The 21,791-nt window shown below is 44.5% G+C and overlaps 1 protein-coding gene across 2 annotated transcripts in view; it reads left to right on the top strand.

Moving 5' to 3' along the window:
- Nucleotides 1-21,791, top strand: part of LOC106607224 (SH3 and PX domain-containing protein 2A) — a 112,694-nt gene that overhangs the window by 39,412 nt on the left and 51,491 nt on the right. For both annotated transcript variants that reach the window (XM_014203975.2, XM_014203971.2), the window contains exon 6: nucleotides 7,316-7,347. In XM_014203975.2, coding sequence (XP_014059450.1) covers nucleotides 7,316-7,347 — 32 coding nt within the window. The remainder of the gene's footprint in view (nucleotides 1-7,315; nucleotides 7,348-21,791) is intronic.

A 21,791-nucleotide genomic window follows, 5' to 3' on the forward strand; every position in this document is an offset into this window, starting at 1 on the left:
TATTATTCTGATAGCCTATTGAGGGAAGATGGTGGAAGAGAATTCTACCAGTGCAGATGGTGCTAGTGGAGGCGCCTTTATCATAAAAGGACTTGAAAGGAGAAAGTTTCCCAAATGCGCAAATCCAGAAGGGGTAAACTGGGAAAGCTGACTCACAAATTGGACATATGGTTACTGATCTGATGACTGACCATAAATATTTAAGTTGTAACAAAGAAATGTTGAATGGATTCAAATAATTTATTGATTCCTATCATCACATGATACCTGAGGATGAAATAAAAAATTATATGTTGAATTGGTATGAACCCAAATGGCAGCATATTAAGACATTTCTTGTTACTGTGTCCCAATGGATCTCAGGTGCAGCCCCAGCACCAGAGAAACCTGATGAATGCATTGATGAGAAAGATGATCTTAAACCTACTGACAGTGTGTCCCAATCCTCCAGCCGCAGGTCTAACCGGAGTTCATGCTCAGGTGTGTCCTCCACATCCTCAGCCTGCATCATTAATGCTGAAAGAGCAGCATTAATAATAAAGGCTGCTGCTCTGAAGTTCAAACACCATCTAGAGGATAAGGAGGAAGAATTAAACCAACAAAAGATGGAACTGAGAAAAAAAGAAGGGAGACTCTAGAGCTGCAAACTGAAATAGCAAGATAGAAAAGCCAACTCAACAACAATAGATAGGATGAATGACTGCTTTGAGCAAATGGCAGAGAGATACAGGATCTTAGACCTTGCATTTCACACAGGGCAGAGGGGCACATCTGCCAGACATGTACCAAGTGTGCGTCCCAAAGAAGGACCCCAATTCATTGAGCACATTGACATTCAAACAGCCCAGGTTCACAGTGTTTCAGCTCAATCAGAACAGTCAGGACACAGTGTGATTCAGACAGCAGCTCATGGAGAGCACACTTCTACACAAGACTCTAACCCAAGTCTGCAGGCCTATACAGTACAAGGCCCATCTGTGCTGACCAACTCACAGAGGGCCACGGGGAGAACAGGCAATACTTTCCAATTCACAGGACGGTGCTCAGGACATTTCACAGGAAAAAATAGAAAAAATAAAGGAAAAAATAGAAAACCCTCTCATCACCATTCTCCAAACCTCCAGACGAGCTTCAATGCCATACAACTCTCCTTTCGTGGCCTCCAACTGCTCTTAAATGAAAGTAAAACTAAATGCATGCTATTCAACCGATCGCTGCCCGCACCTGCCCGCCCGTCCAGCATCACTATTCTGGACAGTTCTGACTTAGATATGTGGACAACTACAAATACCTAGGTGTCTGGTTAGACTGTAAACTCTCCTTCCAGACTCACATTAAGCATCTCCAATCCAAAATTAAATCTAGAATCGGCTTCCTATTTCGCAACAAAGCATCCTTCACTCATGCTGCCAAACATACCCTCGTAAAACTACTATTCTACCGATCCTTGACTTCGGCGATGTCATTTATAAAATAGCCTCCAACACTCTACTCAGCAAATTGGATGCAGTCTATCACAGTGCCATCCGTTTTGTCACCAAAGCCCCATATAGTACTACCCACCACTGTGACCTGTATGCTCTCTTGTTAGCTGGTCCTCGCTTCATATTTGTCGCCAAACCCACTGGCTCCAGGTCATCTATAAGTCTTTGCTAGGTAAAGCCCCGCCTTATCTCAGCTCACTGGTCACCATAGCAGCACGCGCTCCAGCAGGTATATTTCACTGGTCACCCCCAAAGCCTAGTCCTCCTTTGGCTGCCAAGGACCTTTTCTTCCAGTTCTTTGCTGCCAATGACTGGAACGAATTGCAAAAATCACTGAAGCTGGAGAATCATATCTCCCTCACTAACTTTAAGCATCAGCTGTCAGAGCAGCTCACAGATCACTGCACCTGTACATAGCCCATCTGCAAATTGCCCATTCAACTACCTCATCTCCGTATTGTTATTTATTTTTATTATTTTTGCTCCTTTGCACCCCAGTATCTCTACTTGCACATTCATCTTCTGCACACCCTATCACTCCAGTGTTTAATTGCTAAATTGTAATTACTTCGCCACTACGGCCTATTTATTGCCTTACCTCCCTAATCTTACCTCATTTGCACACACTGTATATAGATTTTTTCCCTATTGTGTTATTGACTGTACGTTTGTTTATTCCATGTGTAACTCTGTGTTGTTGTTTGTGTCGCACTGCTTTGCTTTATCTTGGCCAGGTCGCAGTTGTAAATGAGAACTTGTTCTCAACTGGCCTACCTGGTTAAATAAAGGTGAAATAAAAAAAATATAATAATTAAAAAAAAGACAGAATGAAGTTACTGCTATGTTAGTAAAACAGCAACATCATTCCTTTCTGCCACCCAGAGACATAGAATGTATTTCAATCATACTTTGTAACGCAACAAAATGTGAACAAATTCAAAGGGTGCCCACTGTATTTGTTGTAGTCATATGCTAATTTCTAAGACTGAAAGCATCTGGACAGTTACAATTGCCTTCCCTCCACTGCCCTCTATTGGTTTAGTAACCTTACTGCACCACTCAAGCAGTATACAGAAACCAGAAATACAGGAGCGTTACTACCATAAGAGGGAGCCACCTAATATGTTTCTGAACAAGGGTTTTACAGTAACACAATACATCGAATGACGCACAGAACATACAATATGTCAGAGTTTGAATAAATGTAGGCCAAAAAGCAGATATGCTGACTTCTGATATTGAGCTAACAAACTCATCTAACCATAGTACTATACTGAAGAAAAATATAAATGCAACATGTAAAGTGTTCGTCCCATGTTTCATGAGCTGAAACAAAAGATCTTCCATACACACAATAAGCTTATTTCTCTCAAATTTTGCGCACAAATGTGTTTACATCCTTGTTAGTGAGCATTTCTCTTTTGCCAAGATAATCCATCCATCTGACAGGTGTGGCATATCAAGAAGCCGATTAAACAGCATGATCATTACACAGGTGCACCTTGTGCTGGGGACAATAAAAGGACACTAAAATGTGCGGTTTTGTCACACAACACAATGCCACAGATGTCTCAAGTTGAGGGAGTGTGCAATTGGCATGCTGACTATAGGAATATCCACCAGAGCTATTGCCAGAGAATTGAGTCTTAATTTCTCTACCATAAGCCGCCTCCAACGTTGTTTTAGAGAATTTGGCAGTACATCCAACCAGCCTGACAATCGCAGACCACGTGTAACCACGCCAGCCCTGGACCTTCACATCTGGCTTCTTCACCTGTGGGATCATCTGAGACCAGCCACCCGGACAGCTGATGTATTTCTGTCTGTAAAAAAGCCCATTTGTGGGGACAAACTCATTCTGATTGGCTGGGCCTGGCTCCCCAGTGAGTAGGAATGGCTCCCAAGTGGGTGGTTCTATGCCCTCCCAGGCCCACCATGGCTGCGCCCCTGCCCAGTCATGGGAAATCGATAGACTAGGGCCTAATGAATTTATTCCAATTGACTGATTTCAGTAAAATAGTTGAAATTCTTGCATGTTGAGTGTTTATTTTTGTTCAGTGTATTTACCTTCACTGACATGGATTCAGTAACTCCATTGTCTAGGGCAGGGTTCCCCAATAGGTGGCCCGCGGGTGATTTATTTGCCCCCCACAAGTTTTCTGAGCAAAAATAAATAAATACAATTTATTGTTAGAGAATCAGCTCAAATTGATTTCAATGTAGGAAATCCGTTCCCAAATATTTCCATGGATAATTAAAGATGCTTTTGTGATCGTACCCCAATTTAAACAAAGTTTGAAATGATTCTATTTGTGTCAAATACCAAATATTTTTGTGATTCTTGCGGTCAATTTGAGGAGTACAAATTATTTGTAACTACCTTCCGACCATTCGCTCAAGGAAAAATAGGCCCACGGCTGAATGTAACTGGGGACCCCTTGTCTAGGGGCTTTTGCTTAATTGGAAATGAAGGTGTCATTGACTCTATACCTCATTGACTCTGTAATGCATACGTGTCTTCACTTATCATCCCCCTCCTCCCTCAACCGCACACACTGCATGATTCTGTGGGTTGGTCAACTCTCCATTGATTATAATGACTTCCGGTCCAATTACTTTTGAACTCGAACCAGGGGTTACGCATGCAGGGGGCAGACTACGGTTACGGACAGCAGTATTTGTTTAGCATATACCTCGAGTGGACTCATTGGAAATGAAGGTGTCATTGACTCTATACCTCATTGACTCTGTAATGCATACGTGTCTTCACTTATCATCCCCCTCCTCCCTCAACCGCACACACTGCATGATTCTGTGGGTTGGTCAACTCTCCATTGATTATAATGACTTCCGGTCCAATTACTTTTGACCTCGAACCAGGGGTTACGCATGCAGGGGGCAGACTACGGTTACGGACAGCAGTTTTTGTTTAGCATATACCTCGAGTGGACTCAGTCTCTTGGCTGAAACCCAACTGGCTGAAAACTGTGTGCAAAAGACTAATATCTCACACATTCCATGTCTAATGGGCCCACCAACAAAGACTGAGCTGCAGTCAGATACAAACAGCTGGTTATTCTCAGCTCAGGATGGACCCATACAGATTCAGATTTAATGATATATTTAAAACCCCCACCCATACATTGAATGTTTGTGTGTGTGAGAGTGTGCATGAGGGAGAGAGTGGGTGTGAGAACGATTGTTTTGAGCTAGTGTATGTATGCGTGTGCGTGTGCGTGTGTGTGTGTGTATGTACTGTATGTCCATGCCCTTTCCAGTCAGCAAAAGGTTCACTTCACTGCAGAAAGCACTATCACACTGTCTTAACATGTTAATAGTGTTTGGACATATTTCTCCCCTCACCTTCCCCACATCTATTCGATTTTACTGTTGGTGGGAGTGTGTTGAGCCAGAGAGTGTGCACACATTCCTCTCCTGGGAAGTGTATTATTCCAGCTCTGAGGTACGGGTTACTCACAAGCCTGGCCGATCCAGCATCCCCCGGTCCCCCCACCCCAACTTTCTACCCCCAAAGCTCCCCAGCCCTTCTACCCCACCCTCAGATCTCCATGGTAATGCATTTCATATGCCACTACGGCCCAGAACCATAAACAGCTAGCTCCAGAGGCCAGCAGCCCAACCATCCAACAAAACAGCTCTATTCTCCTGAGTGCCCCTCAGGAAAGAATTGGCTGAAGTGGTGTAGTGATTCTTGATGTGTACAGTATGTTAGGGAGAGGGGTTGCATTTAAGATGGGTGTACAACTGGAACTTATACTGCAGCTGCATACTGTAACCTTAACTACATCAACTACCTCAACATACATATTATGAATCAACTATAAATTAGCTACTTATTAGTACTTGGCTAGTTCCATTTCAGTAAAATGGGTCCTCTTTAGGTCACTAAGTCAGGATAAACTTTAATAAAATGTTCCAAAAAGCTATTGTTCATTTGTGATACAGTACAAGTCGTCTTGCTTAGAATGTTTGTGTGTTGTTTTTTTTGTTGCAACACAAACATACTATGTCGGCTGGGAATCAAAACGAGCAGGATATATGATTATTTCATCTCTCACCCTTGAAAATCTAAAGTTATAACATGTTTACAGTAGGAGTGTTATAGTTGTTATTCAGTAGTGTACAGGCATCTCATCTGGATCTAATGTTTAGAATATGGATGCATGTATGTAGATTCCATGTAACAGTTAGTGGCAATTTGTAACTTTTTGGGCAACCTGACCAAATTCACATAGAAATGTGAGTTATAGATTTAGGTAGATCTGTTGTTCTATGTATGCTATTTCTATGATTCCCGTTCTTAAGTTTTGTTTTTGTGTCTTTTACTTTCGGTTTTGTACACCAGCTTCAAAACAGCTGAAACAACAATATTTTGGGTTATGGAAAATACACTATATTTCACAGAGGTTTAGATGGTACAATGATTATCTACACTATAATAGCTTATTTTGTAATAGACTGAAATTAGGCGAACTATTCGAGTTTTAGCAACCAAGAAATGGCGGAGCAATTTCTGCATTGTGCAACTTTAAATGAAAGTGTCTTTTCAACTGATTGTGTTGTTATTTCAAAATTACGTAAGATTTAATGAGTGCCAAGGTAACTATTTACATGTCTCTTAAGGCACCATATAAAATATGACTCTTCCAAGTTGTGTGTTTCAGAAAATTCCTCTGAATATTCAGGACTCCCGAGTGGTGCAGCGGTCTAATGCACTGCATCGCAGTGCTAGAGGAGTCACTACAGACCCTGGTTCGATTCCAGGCTGTATCACAACCGACTGTGTTTGGGAGTCTCAGAGAGGTGCACAATTGGTCAAGCGTTGTTAGGGTTTGGACGGGGTAGGCCGTCATTGTAAATAAGAATTTATTCTTAACTGACTTGCCTAGTTAAATGATAAATACAAAGTATTGAGAGGTACCCCAGCAGATACATTTGGTTCCTTGGAAGTTGTGGGAATGTACGTTTTTGGTTTCCCATTGGTTCTTAGAACGAGGCCATAAGTTTCCTTACTGGTAAAACTGAATGTTTTTTAAACGTTCTGAGAACGGAAGTGAACATTTTGCCTGTTCTGGGAACGTACATTTTTAGATTGCAGGCAGGTCTGAGAATGTTTTACTATGGACCCTGGGAGGCTAAATGAACATTCTGAGATCGGACAGCATAGGTTATTTGAGAACATGTTTCAATAACTCATAATTTAGTTTAACTGTTTTGAAATCCAAGCACAGATATGACACATGGAAATTCATTTGCTTAGGCATTAATCATGCAAACACATTTATTTTTTCTTGTGGCACAGCATCAGTGAGATTTGAACCTATGATTTTCTGTTCTTTATCTATGAAATTAGTCCACTGCGCCACCAGGATGGAGCTAGCGTACCATGTTTTTTTTAACTGTCCATTTTAGTCTATTCAAACACCCTGTTTCAAAGGAAACGAGCACTCATTAAGATCAGGCGTGTCCATTTCATTGCAGTGTTCTCTGTCACTGACACACGCACATTGCACACACAAACACATACCCAACATTCACCAATAAACATACGCAAATCAAAAACCACTCACTTTCTCTCACTTTTTCTTACACATACTGTACACACAGCAATCTCCCTCTATCTTTTCCCTCATTCTCCCTCTCTCTCTGGCATGCTCTGTGTGGGGTGCCTGTCTGTGTGTGCATTCTTAATGAGGGTTAGGCTGGTAGCTGGTAGGGTACAGAGTCCTGTGTGGGACAACATGCTCCTGCTTTGCCCTGGCTCCCTGTCACACACTTACCATGACTCTCTGGTGTTGCTTCTTTTTCAGGGACTATGGGGGATCCACCAAACGCAACTCAGGTAAGACAAGTCACCTCCCAGCTAGCACATAACATTCTGAGAACCATCCCATCTAGCACATAACATTCTGAGAACCATCCCATTGAGCACATACTGTTCTGAGAACCATATGTTTCTTAGAGCTTGGTGAGAGCATGTTTGTGCTATGGTTATTTTGCATGCAACCTTCTCACAAGGTTCTGTGAATGGTTCAGGACACCCAGCACATAACGTTCTGAGAACCGTATGTTTCTTAGGTGGGAATTTCAATACTTCAGCATAACGTTTCCTCATGGTTCTATTTAAAGTCATTTTCTCAAAATTTTCTGAGAAATTTAAGAAACCAAATGTTTATGTGCGAATTTCAGTACTTCAGTATAACATTTTCTGGAGGTTTCCTCATGGATTTAAAGTAATGTTCTCAGAACATAAAGAAAACTTTCCATAAAACCACAAGAAACCATTAGTAACGTTCAAAGAATGTTCTAAGAATGTTATTTAAAAACAGCATCAACAAAACTCTCTCTATCCTCTATCTCAGGGGTTCCTAAACATTTTTTGGCCCACAACCCCATTTTGATATTAAAGACAAATTAAGACTCCAACATGTAAAAACAATTATGTAATCAACGGCCGATGTTTATGAGGCTATGAACGTCTATTACAAATCATTCTGACAGGACTTTGAAAGTATTTAAATCTGAAGGAAGTATGGTTTGAAATGAAATGCATCTGAAACTTATTGGTAAATTCAGAAAATCATCAGGCAATCATTTTGTATGATCTTCTGTGTAGAAAATAACTATTTCTTGTCCACTCTGTTCTAATGAGTCCTGCGTGGCTTGTGGGCACTTTAGAGGAAAACATATTGTACGTGTTCCTGAGAGTCTTATCTATCATTGACGGAGTCGTAATATTTTGTAGCACAAATGGTTCCAAGGATAGAGCCACATTTGTAGTAAGAAAACAGAAACCACTGTTTATTGTAACCAAATCTAGCTGCTACCAAAGGTTATTGACGTAACCCCGGTTTTATGAACCAAGCACATTTTTTTCAGAGATTCTCTAACACCATTTTCAAATAATTTGTTTGGGAAACCCTGCTCCATCTTGTTAAGTGTGTTCTGGTATGTTGGCCACACCCACTAATTGGCCTCACCTGATCTTAATGAGTGCTTGTTACTTTGAAAGGGGGTCTGTTTGAATAGACAAAAATTAAAGCTTTGTACAGAGCCTTGCAAAAGTGTTAATCTCCCTTGGACATACACAAAATAGTTGAAATTGGTGAAGTGAAATGGAAAAAATAAGTTGTTTCAAAACATTCTTTAAAATAAAATACAGAAAAGTGGTGCATGAATATGTATTCACCCCTTTGCTATGAAGCCCCTAAACAAGATCTGGTGCAACCAATTACCTTCAGAAGTCACATAATTAGTTAATTAAAGTCCACTTGTGTGCAATCTAAGTGTCACATGATCTGACACATGATCTCAGTATATATACACCTGTTCTGAAAGACCCCAGAGTCTGCAAAACCACTAAGCAAGGGGCACCACCAAGCAAGCGGCACCATGAAGACCAAGGAGCTCTCCAAACAGGTCAGGGACAAAGTTGTGGAGAAGTACAGATTAGGGTTGGGTTATAAAAAAAATATTAGAAACTTTGAACATCCCATGGAGCACCATTAAATCCATTATTAAAAATGGAAAGAATATGGCATCACAACAAACCTGCCAAGAGAGGGCCGCCCACCAAAACTCACGGACCAGGCAAGGAGGGCATTAATCAGAGAGGCAACAAAGAGACCAAAGATAACCCTGAAGGAGCTGCAAAGCTCCACAGTGAAGATTAGACTATCTGTCCACAGGTCCACTTTAAACCGTACACTCCACAGAGTTGGGCTTTATGGAAGAGTGGCCAGAAAAAAGCCATTGCTTAAATAGAACAATAAGCACACACATTTCATGTTCGCCAAAAGGCATGTGGGAGACTCCCCAAACATATGGAAGAAGGTACTCTGGTCAGATGAGACTAAAATTGAGCTTTTTGGCCATCAAGGACAATTACATTTCTGGCATAAACACAACACCTCACTTCACCCCAAGAACACCATCCCCACAGTAAAGCATGGTGGTGGCAGCATCATGCTGTGGGGATGTTTTTCATTGGCAGGGACTGGGAAACTGGTCAGGATTAAAGGAATGATGGATGGCACTAAATACAGGGAAATTATTGAGGGGAAACCTGTTTCAGTCTTCAAGAGATTTGAGACTGGGATGGAGATTCACCTTCCAGCAAGACAATGACCCTAAGCATACTGCTAAAGCAACACTCAAATGGTTTAAGGGGAAAGATTTAAATGTATTGAAATGGCCTAATCAAAGCCCAGACCTCAATGCAATTGAGAATCTTGGTATGACTTAAAGATTGCTGTTCACCAGCAGAACCCATCCAACGTGGAGCTGGAGCAGTTTTGCCTTGAAGAATGTGCAAAAATCCCAGTGGCTAGATGTGCAAAGCTTATAGAGACATACCCTAAGAAACTTGCAGCTGTAATTGCTGTAAAAGGTGGCTCTACAAAGTATTGACTTTGGGGGGTGAATAGTTATGCACCATCAAGTTCATTTTTTTGTCTTGTTTCTTGTTTGTTTCACAATAAAATCTATTTTGCATCTTTAAAGTGGTAGGCATGTTGTGTAAATCAAATGATACAAACCTCCCCAAAAAATCTATTTCAATTCCAGGTTGTAAGGCAACAACATAGGAACAATGCCAAGGGGGGTGAATACTTTCACAAGCCACTGTTTGAGTTTAAAAAAAAACATGACATGCTAGCTCCAACCGGTGGCACGGTGGACTACTTCCATGGATTGAGAACAGAAGATCATATGTTTGAATGTCACTGATGCTGTGCCACAATTAAAAAGAAATGTGTTTGCATGACTAATGCCTATCTGTGCTTGGAGTTAAAAACAGTTAACCTAAATTATCAGTGTTATTAAAAGTGTTATTGAAACATGTTCTCAGTACGTTATTTAATTACCTTCAAATAACCTAGCATTTCCATTTTCAGAACATAAAACCTCCCAGGCAGGGCCAGACTAGTGCATTTGGGGCGCCGTGGCACCAACTTAATTGTGGGGGGGAGAATTCAGATGACTTACTGCATTTTAACACGTTTTGCCATGGTGCAGAGAGAAAAAGTTGCAGTTTTATAATGCTATTCTACAAATTTTGTCATGAAGAAAGTTTTTGTTGTTGTTGCAGTTTTAAAGATAATTTCCTGTAATTCTACACATTTTGCTGTCATCTGCTATCTGAGGGCCCCCTGACCAAATCAGGAAACTTGTAGCTTCGTTTACCAGAACCAATGGGACACCAAAAATGTACGTTCTCACAATTTCCAAGGAACCAAATGTGCTAGCTGGGCTAATTTCACTCTATATATCTCTCTATATTGAACAGCATTAAATATAGAGGTGCATATATTCTGCTCCGGTCTGTTGCATTGCAAGGTGTCCTGTTTGTAATATTTGTTTTCAGTGGTAGTATGTTCTATTTCGATTAAGTTATTACAGTATTGTATTACTTTGGTTGGTTATCGAGTTAGCTGCAACAGGTCATGTAGCCTATGTGATGATGTATGTAAGTCCATTATTGAAATGAGTCTGGTAGGTGCATGTGTCTGTGTCTTGTATCTCTGTTGGCAGCATGGCAGCATGTGTGTAGGCATATACTGTATGTCTTTGTACCAAATAGGCAGACAGTAGTAAAGCATTTCTTGGGAGTCCATAGCCTTTCCACCGACAGTTGAACAAAGCTCTATAATGTCATAAGTGTATAACAAGACCAACTCAGCTCACGATAACATATCAAGTCTCTGCTTAAGACACACAGCCAAATCATACATGGCTCATTGTGATGAAAGGGTTAAGCAAACAGCATTGGGTGGGATGGAGCACCTGTTTGTACAGCTATGCTGTGTATTGGCTGTGCCTGGGTTGGGTGCTGGCTGTTGAGGCAGTGAGTGGGCTCAGTGCATGGGGATATGGGCGTGGGTGGGGTTATACAGAGGATTCAGAGGGGCTGGGGAAGCAGCTGTGCATCTGCGCTATGACCGTGTGTCTGTTAGCAGTTGTGCATCTGCAGTATGACCGTGTGTGTGTGTGTGTGTACTTGAGTCTTCAGAATTCTAGACTCTTGATACCAGGTGACAAAATGGGAGGTTACATTATTCAGTGATTCATGAAGCTGCCATGGATTTGACACAAACATTCTGTGAAAAAGTACTTTACACATACAGTAGACCTAGAGTATTATGCAGTAAATAGTACAGCTGAATTTCTCATTCCTGGTAACCTAATTTCTTCTCTCTGATAGGAAAACACACTTGAAGTTGCCACGAAATGAAACGAGACTCCAACCTAATTTCATTCTATACTCTATGGTATTGTGCCTTTACGTATCAGTGAATTCCATTGACATGATGAAATGGAAAGCTTGCCTTATTTCAGGTGTGTGTCTCTGTCGTAGCCAACATTCAGACCGTGCTACATATTGCATTTCTTCCAGGAATCGGAGGCTGGAATAATAGGTTATTCACAGTTGTAAACGTTGCCGTTCCGATACATGTTAAATGGTTACAGTAGACGAACAATGATGAATTAATGAATGGGTCCCATTTTATTGTCCCTTGTAAACAACATTTTCCATCTTTTAGATTAAGATTGATAGCCTTGGAGGAAAAGTCTCATCTCTCAAGATGCTAATATTTTGCCAACCAAGTCTAGTCAAAGCTTCTACATCTTAGTCTTAATAGACAGCTCAGTGACCATATCTCCTTTTGAAATCTTCCTCCGGCACACCAAGTCACGGGGTTAACTGTGCTGAGATATTGGTATTACTTTATTAAACCAGGACAGCGGAGCGAGTGTGCGAGTCTGTGGTGAACTTGTGCTGTAGCTGCAGTTTATGGTCCACATAATTACATGATGTTGGTCTCCCCTAAGAGTTTACTGAAACTGTGCCCTAACAGGAAAATGTTGCCCCAGGCCTCCAAACTGCTGGCGGTTAGTGCGTGGTTTAGCCAGACTGGTTACCACTGTTTACCTGGCATGGACATGCTGCAGAAATCACAGGCTATCTTATACTCTGACGTAGACAATCAGTCATTCATAGCATCGTCATTATTCTCTCGCTCTCTCTCTCCCTCTCTCTCTCTTTCTCTCTCTGTTTTTCTCTCTCTCAGTGGCTTGTCATCCCCTCACCCACCCGCCAGCTATCTTGAATGTCTTTCTTCAATGTCAGTTTATCCAGGGTTCGAAAGTTTCAAGTTCTGTTATTTATTATGAACTGGTGAATTTTCTCAGAGGTAAACCACTGGGTCCCTGATTAGGACCAAAAAAGAATTTACTCCATTGATTATGATGTTAAGATAAAGATTAGTTGTCCCCGAAAACCACTGTTCAGTTACGAATATATTACTTGTCCAATGATTTGCTCCTTCATGTGGTTTCAGTAAGGTTTAGGCTTGTATCTCAGTAATTGTTCTCCAACTGTGACCTCCCCTACAATCAAATAAAATGCAAATGTTTTTGTCACATGCGCTGAATACAACAGGTGTAGTAGACCTTACCGTGAAATGGTTACTTACAAACCCTTAACCAACAATGCAGAGTTTTTTTTTTAAAGTACAAAAAATTTGCTCAACTAAAGAAAAAATAGTAACACAATAAAATACCAATAATGAGACTATATACAAGGAGTGCCGGTGCCGAGTCAGTATGCAAGGGTACAAGTAAGTCAAGAGCCCTATTTTGAGTCCACTTCAATCTTTAGATCTGTGGATCTATATGGGTCAAAACAAGACATACCTTACTAGTTGTTCATGTATATCTTAACTGTTTACAGTGTCTAGCCTTGCCTATTATTGCTCTCTACACTAACTTGATATAGAGCAGCATACAGCTGTTTGTCTGTGAGCAGCTTTACTGTGTTACTTAGGATAACAGGACTGAGTGGAGAGATAGAGTATGAGAGGCAGAGCGAGAGTCAGAGAGAGTAAGGGAGAGAGAGTCGAAGTCAGAGAGAGAGAGACGGGAGAGAGAAGGAGAGTGAGGGAGCGAGACACAGAAAGAGAGAGAGTGGGAAAGAGTGTCGGAGCGCTTGGAGGCACTGTGCATGTGAAAAGCAGATGGAGAGGAGGTTTACGTGGCAAGTGGAAACCATTTCAGTGTTTCGCATGGACCGGGGGAGTGTGTGCACAGCCGTGCTGACTTTATTGAAGCTGTGGAGCTCAGGGGCACATAGAGAGTGGAATTGTGTGTGTGTGTGTGTGTGTGTGTGTGTGTGTGTGTGTGTGTGTGTGTGTGTGTGTGTGTGTGTGTGTGTGTGTGTGTGTGTGTGTGTGGGGGTATCGGGTCTGTGTGTGGAGGGTCAAGGGGCGCACAGGGGTAAGGGGCTAGTTAGTTGAATGTAGTTGAATGTGTGCTTCTTTACCACTTAAACAACTGTGGACTGTTTCAGCAGTCACACTACCCTTGCTTGATAAACAGCCATTGAATACTGAGCTCTTTGACTGATCCTGCTTCCCAGATACTGGGCTTTTATTCACATGCTGCAAGGGCAACAGCACCTGAAAGATTTCATTAACTCAGTCTCACTTGAGTGTAACTGCCATTTTATAATAGCATTTTCTAGGGTTAGACAATGCGAGGCATACATTTGCACCATTCTTACATTTTTTTTATAAAGATATTGTATGGATATTTGGCTAAACTAACTCTATAATACATACAGCAGTAGCAGAACTGCATTATAAACTGACTAGTCTCTTAAACCACAAAGTCAGTGTGTGCACTGACAGCTTCAGTTACTTTTTGCAGAAGTTGATAACTCCATCAGGAGTTCTACTCAGGGGTCAGCGTAAAGCCAAGCCTCCCAGTTTCTGACAGTGACAATTTGTCACCTTGGCCTCCGACATGGAACCAACTCCTCCTAACCCCGCAGCAGACAGCTAGCTGGAACACAAAAGCAATCGAGTCTTCGTCTCATAATAACCAGTGTATGCCAGAAAATATGATAGGAAACCAACAGACACTAAATAAGGAAAAGGGACTGGCTGATGAGTTTCAATGCTGAACAGCTGTTGAGTGTCAACTCAGCTAACAATTCTAGGGAGAATTATTACACCGTTACATGTAATGTTCCCCTAATGTTTGAGTGTCCAGTTGTTCGTTAGAATGTTCCCTTAACTATGTAAGTTAGCAAAAACCTTCTGGGAACCTTTTTAGCATGTTTTGGTGTTTAAAGTTAATGTCAAGCAGAACATTCACTATATATACAAAAGTATGTGGACACATCTTCAAATTAGTGGATTCGGCCACACCGTTGCTGACAGGTGTATAAAATCGAGCTCACAGCCATGCAATCTCCATAGACAAACATTGGCAGTAGAATGGCCTCACAGAAGAGCTGAGTGACATTCAACATGGCACCATCATAGGATGCCACCTTTCCAACAGAATATCTGCCCTGCTACAGCTGCCCCGGTCAACTGTAAGTGCTGTTATTGTGAAGTAGAAACATCTAGGAGCAACAACGGCTCAGCCACGAAGTGGTATGCCACACAAGCTCACAGAACAGGACCGCTGAGTGCTGAAGCGCGTAGTGCATAGAAATCGTCTGTCCTCGGTTGCAAAACTCACTACAGAGTTGCAAACTGCCTCTGGAAGCAACCTCAGCACAAGAACTGTTCGTCGGGAGCTTCATGATATGGGTTTCCATGGCCGAGCAGCCACACACAAGCCTAAGATCACCATGCGCAATGCCAAGTGTCGGCTGGAGTGAGGTGAAGCTCACCGCTATTGGACTGGAGCAGCGGAAACGCGATGGAAAAATCTGGGTTTGGCGGATGCCAGGAGAACACTACATGCCCCAATGCATAGTGCCAACTGTAAAGTTTGGTGGAGGAGGATTAATGGTCTGGGGTTGTTTTTCATGATTCGGGCTAGGCCCCTTTGTTCCAGTGAAGGGAAATCTTAACGCTACAGCATACAATGACATTCTATACGATTCTGTCATTCCAACTTTGTGTCAACAGTTTGGGGATTTAAAAAAAATGTCTTATTTAACCTTTATTTAACTAAGCAAGTCAGTTAAGAACAAATTCTTATTTACAATGACGGCCTCCCAAAAGGCAAAAGGCCTCCTGCGGGGATGGGGGAGGGGATTAGAAATTTAATTTCGAAAAATAAATATTGGACAAAACACACATCACGACAAGAGAGACAGGAAAGGCCCTTTCTTGTTTCAGCATGACAATGCCCAAGGCACAAAGTGAGGTCCATACAGAAACAATAATGCCTATGATTTTGGAATGAGATGTTCGACGAGCAGTGTATCTAGAACTTATCTAGAATGTGGTTACAATATTATTAAGGGGTCCTGGGTGCCGCAGCGGTCAAGACGCCACTACAGCCTGGCTCCTGGTCACAACCGTCCGTGGCTGGGAGCCCTCCGACGAACCATCAAACAGGCAAAGCGTCAATACAGGACTAAGATCGTGTAATGGTCTGGGTGTAGCTGGTGCAGAGGAGTCAGGCGCAGGACAGCAGAGATGAGTAATAAAAGTAACTTTACTCAAAAATCACCAAATGCATGTAGATATACCAAGCCCACACAAACGGACCAAAATACATATAACAAACACGCACAAAAACCATGGGGAAAACAGAGGGTTAAATAAAAAACATGTAATTGGGGAATTGAAACCAGGCGTGTAAAACAAAAACAAAACAAATGGAAAATGAAAAGTGGATTGGCGATGGCTAGAAGGCCGGTGACGTCGACCACCGAACGCCGCCCGAACAAGGAGAGGGACAGACTTCGGCGGAAGTCGCGACAGTAACCCCCCGACGCGTGGCTCCAGCAGTGCGTCGACACCGACCTCGGGGACGAGGCGCAGGGCGATCCGGATGGAGACGGTGGAAATCCCGCAACAATGAAGGGTCCAATACGTTCTCCACCGGCACCCAGCATCTCTCCTCCGGACCGTACCCCTCCCACTCCATGAGGTACTGAAGGCCCCTCGCCCGACGCCTCGAGTCTAGTATGGCTCGAACATCATACGCCGGGGCCCCCTCGAAATCCAGAGGGGGCGGAGGAACCTCCCGCACCTCAGAATTCTGGAGTGGACCAGCCACCACCGGCCTGAGGAGAGACACATGGAACGAGGGGTTAATACGGTAATCTGGGGGAAGCTGTAACCTGTAGCAAACCTCGTTCAGTCTCCTCAGGACTTTGAATGGTCCCACAAACCGCGGACCCAGCTTCCGGCAGGGCAGGCGGAGGGGCAGGTTTTGGGTTGAGAGCCAGACCCGGTCCCCCGGTGCGAACACCGGGGCCTCACTGTGGTGGCGATTGGCGATCGCCCTCTGACGCCTCACGGCCCATTGCAGGTGCACATGGGCGGCGTCCCAGGTTTCCTCCGAGCGCTTCATCCATTCGTCCACCGCAGGAGCCTCGATCTGGCTCTGATGCCAAGGTGCCAGAACCGGTTGATACCCCAGTACGCACTGGGAGGGAGAGAGGTTAGTGGAGGAGTGGCGGAGTGAATTTTGGGCCATCTCTGCCCAGGGGATGAACACTGCCCACTCCCCCGGGCCGGTCCTTGAAATAAGACCGCAGAAACCTACCCACATCCTGGTTTACTCTCTCCACCTGCCCGTTACTCTTGGGGTGAAAGCCCTGACCGAGACCCCCAGACGTTCCATGAATGCCCTCCAGACCCTTGACGTGGGTTGGGGACCTTGATCAGACACTATATCCTCAGGCACCCCGTAGTGCCGGAAGACGTGTGTAAACAGGGCCTCCGCAGTTTGTAGGGCCATAGGGAGACCGGGCAAAGGAAGGAGATGGCAGGACTTAGAGAACCGATCCACAACGACCAGGATCGTGGTGTTGGGAGGAAGATCCGTGAGGAAATCCACCGATAGGTGCGACCACTGCCGTTGTGGAACGGGTAAGGGCTGTAACTTCCCTCTGGCCAAGTGCCTAGGGGCCTTGCACTGGGCGCACACCGAGCAGGAGGAAACATAAACCCTCATGTCCTTGGCCAAGGGGGACCACCAGTACTTCCCACTAAGACAACGCACTGTCCGACCAATGCCAGGATGACCAGAGGAGGGTGACGTGTGGGACCCAATAGATCAAACGGTCGCGGACAGCAGACGGAACGTACAGACGCCCAGCTGGACACTGGGGAGGAGTGGGCTCTGTACGTTACGCCCGCTCGATGTCTGCGTCCAGCTCCCACACCACCGGTGCCACCAGGCAAAAGGCCGGAAGTATGGGAGTGTGATCCATGGACCACTCCTCTGTGTCATACATCCGGGACAGTGCGTCAGCCTTAGCGTTCTGGGAAGCTGGTCTGTAGGACAAGGTGAAAACAAAACGGGGTAAAGAGCATGGCCCACCTTGCCTGGTGAAGGTTCAGTCTCCTCGCCGCCCGGATGCACTCCAGATTGTGGTGGTCAGTCCAGATGAGAAAATGGTGTTTAGTCCCCTCAAGCCAATGTCTCCACGCCTTCAGAGCCTTGACAACAGCCAACAGCTCCCGGTCACCCACATCATAGTTTCGCTCCGCCGGGCTGAGCCTCTTCGAAAAGAAAGCACAGGGCCGGAGCTTTGGTGGCGTACCCGAGTGCTGAGAGAGCACGGCTCCTATCCCAGCCTCGGACGCGTCCACCTCCACTATGAACGCCAAAGAAGGATCCGGATGAGTCAGCACGGGAGCCGAAGTAAACAGAGCCTTCAGGTGACCAAAAGCCCAGTCGCACCGGTCCCCCCTTCAGCAGTGAGGTAATGGGAGCCGCTACCTGACCAAAGCCCTGGATAAACCTCCGGTAGTAGTTGACAAACCCTAGAAACCGCTGCACTTCCTTTACCGTGCTGGGAGTCGGCCAATTACGCACGGCTGAAATGTGGTCACTCTCCATCTCCACCCCTGAAGTGGAAATGCGGTACCCTAGGAAGGAGATGGACTGTTGGAAGAACAGACATTTCTCAGCCTTGACGTACAAGTCATGCTCCAACAGTTGACCAAGCACCCTGTGCACCAGGGACACATGCTCGGCGCGTGTAGCCGAGTATATCAGAATGTCGTCGATATACACCACTACACCCTGCCTGTGCAGGGCTTTCTCATCTACAAATGCCTGGAAGACTGACGGAGCATTCATCAACCCGTACGGCATGACGAGGTACTTATAGTGCCCAGAGGTGGTACTAAATGCCGTCTTCCACTCGTCCCCCTCTTCGGATACGCACCAGGTTGTAAGCTCTCCTGAGATCCAGTTTTGTGAAGAAGCGCGCCCTGTGCATTGACTCTATCACACTGGCTATGAGAGGCAGTGGGTAGCTGTACCTCACAGTGATTTGGTTGATACCCCGATAGTCAAAAAACTGCCCAAAAGCGACGGGTGAACTCCGTGTACTGGTCCAACACCGCTTCTCCTTCCCCCCATACGGCATTGGCCCACTCCAGGGCTTTCCCTGAGAGACAGGAGACGAGGGTGGACACGCTCTCACGTCCTGAAGGAGCCAGGTGGACAGTCGTCAGGTAGAGTTCCAGCTGGAGTAGGAACCCCTGGCATCCGGCAGCTGTCCCATCATACTCCCTTGGGAGCACGAGCCGAATCCCACTGTGACCGGGTGAAGGAGGGGTGAACGGTGGTGGTTGTTGTAGTGGTGCCGGTGGAGGCGCTGGCAGAACTCCTCCTCTCTCCCATCGGTCCATTGTCTGCAGCACGCGAACGTGGCGGTGCCGAGATGTTGCAACATGGTCGCATGCTGCTGGACGCGCTCCTCGACATCGAAAGTGGGGGTTGTCTGCTCCTGCTGACTCCATTTTCTGGTGCATGTTTCTGTAATGGTCTGGGTATAGCTGGTGCAGAGGAGTCTGGCGCAGGACAGCAGAGATGAGTAATAAATGTAACTTTACTCCAAAATCACCAAATACATGTAGATATACCAAGCCCACACAAACGGACCGAAATACATAAAACAAACACGCACAAAAACCATGGAGAAAACAGAGGGTTAAATAAAGAACATGTAATTGGGGAATTGATGTCACGACTTCCGCCGAAGTTGGTGCCTCTCCTTGTTCGGGCGGTTTTCGGCGGTCGACGTCACCGGCTTTCTAGCCTCCACCGAACTACATTTCTTTTTCCATTTGTTTTGTCTGTATTGTACACACCTGGTTTCCATTTTGTTTTAATTATTTCCCTATATAACCCTCTGGAGCCATCCTGGTTTTGTGCGTGTTTATTGTTATCAGTTGTCTCGTTTATGTGATTCTGTATTTTCGTTCTCCTTGTTGGAGGATTATTTTTGAGTAAAGTTACTATTATTACTCATCTCTGTGTCCTGCGCCTGACTCCGTCTTACCCACATCACCTAGACTCTGACAATTGAAACCAGGTGTGTAAAACAAAGACAAAACAAATGGAAAATGAAAAGTGGATCGGCGATGGCTAGAAGGCCGGGGACGTCAACCGCCGAACTCCGCCCGAACAAGGAGAGGGACCGACTTCGGCGGAAATCGTGACAGGTCGATACAGGACTGCCCTTTCCCACCTGGACAAAAGGAACACCTATGTGAGAATGCTATTAATTGACTACAGCTCACTACGAGACAACCTCTCCCTCAACGTGATCAAGACAATGGAGATGATACAGGAAAAGGAGGACTGAGCCTGCCCCCATTCTCATCGACAGGGCTGTGGTGGAGCAGGTTGGAGCTTCAAGTTCCTTGGGCGTCCACATCACCAACAAACTAACATGGTCCAAGCACACCAAGACAGTCGTGAAGAGGGCACAACAAAACCTATTCCCCCTCAGGAGACTGAAAAGATTTGGCATGGGTCCTCAGATCCTCAAAAGGTTCTACAGCTGCACCATTGAGAGCATCCTGACTGGTTACATCACTGCTTGGTATGGCAACTGCTTGGCCTCCGACAGCAAGGCACTACAGAGGGTAGTGCGTACGGCCCAGTACATCACTGGGGCCAAGCTTCCAGCCATCCAGGACCTCTATACCAGGCAGTGTCAGAGGAAGGCCCTAAAAATTGTCAAAGACTCCAGCCACCCTAGTCATAGACTGTTCTCTCTGTTACCGCAAGGCACGCGGTACCGGAGCGCCAAGTCTAGGTACAAGAGGCTTCTAAACAGCTTCTACCCCCCGGCCATAAGACTCCTGAACATCTAATCAAATGGCTACCCAGACTATTTGCATTGCTCCCGCCCCCCACCTCTTTTACACTGATGCTACTCTCTGTTATTATCTATGCATAGTCACTTTAATAACTACCTACATGTACATATTACCTTGACTAACCGGTGCCCCCGCATATTGACTCTGTACCGGTACCCCCTGTATATAGCCTCTCTATTGTTATTTTACTCCTGGTCTTTAATTATTTGTTACTTTTATTTCATTTTTTTAAACTGCATTGTTGGTTAAGGGCTTGTACGTAACCATGTCACTGTCAGGTCTACACCTGTTGTATTTGGCGCATGTGACAAATACAATTTCTATCAACATGTTAAATGTGCAACCAGAGGGAAAAGAATTCTAGATCACCTGTACTCCCCACACAGAGACGCATTCAAAGCTCTCCCTCGCCCTCCATTTGGTAAATCCGACCACAACTCTATCCTCCTGATTCCTGCTTACAAGCAAAAATTAAAGCAGGAAGCACCAGTGACTCGGTCTAAAAAAAGTGGTCAGATGAAGCAGATGCTAAACTACAGGACTGTTTTGCTATCACAGACTGGAACATGTTCCGGGATTCTTCCAATGGCATTGAGGAGTACACCACATCAGTCACTGGCTTTATCAATACGTGCATCGAGGACGTCGTTCCCACAGTGACTGTACGTACATACCTGTTACGTGAATTAAGTTATCAATGTTCTTAAACCGAACTTCAATTAAACTAGTCAGTCTGCGCCCCAGAGGGTGTAACATTCTGGTTGAATGAAGCAGACGGAGAGCCAGCTTACAATTGGTCAGAATGTTTATTTACGAGAGCTCTAAAATCCATACAATGTACAAAGCCTTTTATATTAACACACACACACACAAATGAACTCGCATCAGTAGAGAACTCCACCCCGCTTTAGGCGGCTGTATTTTTACACAGTACACATACATTCATTATCAAACCTTGCCACCTGTCTTCTAATCTCCTGCCAACTAAGCCGTTCCCAGGCCGTTGTTTCTCTCCCTAACTTAGGGAGGCCTCTTCTCCTGTTCCTTTCCCAAGGTCGTCTTATCACCTCTGTCCTGCTCATTTTGAAGTGGTAACAGTGTCTTAGTCTTAAACAGTCTACTCACACACAGTATTGGATTATAGTTTTTAACATATTATTATAGCCTTATAATTGCTAATACATTTCAA

The sequence above is a fragment of the Salmo salar genome, chromosome ssa01 (assembly GCF_905237065.1).
Source record: "Salmo salar chromosome ssa01, Ssal_v3.1, whole genome shotgun sequence".
Classification (NCBI taxonomy): domain Eukaryota; kingdom Metazoa; phylum Chordata; class Actinopteri; order Salmoniformes; family Salmonidae; genus Salmo; species Salmo salar.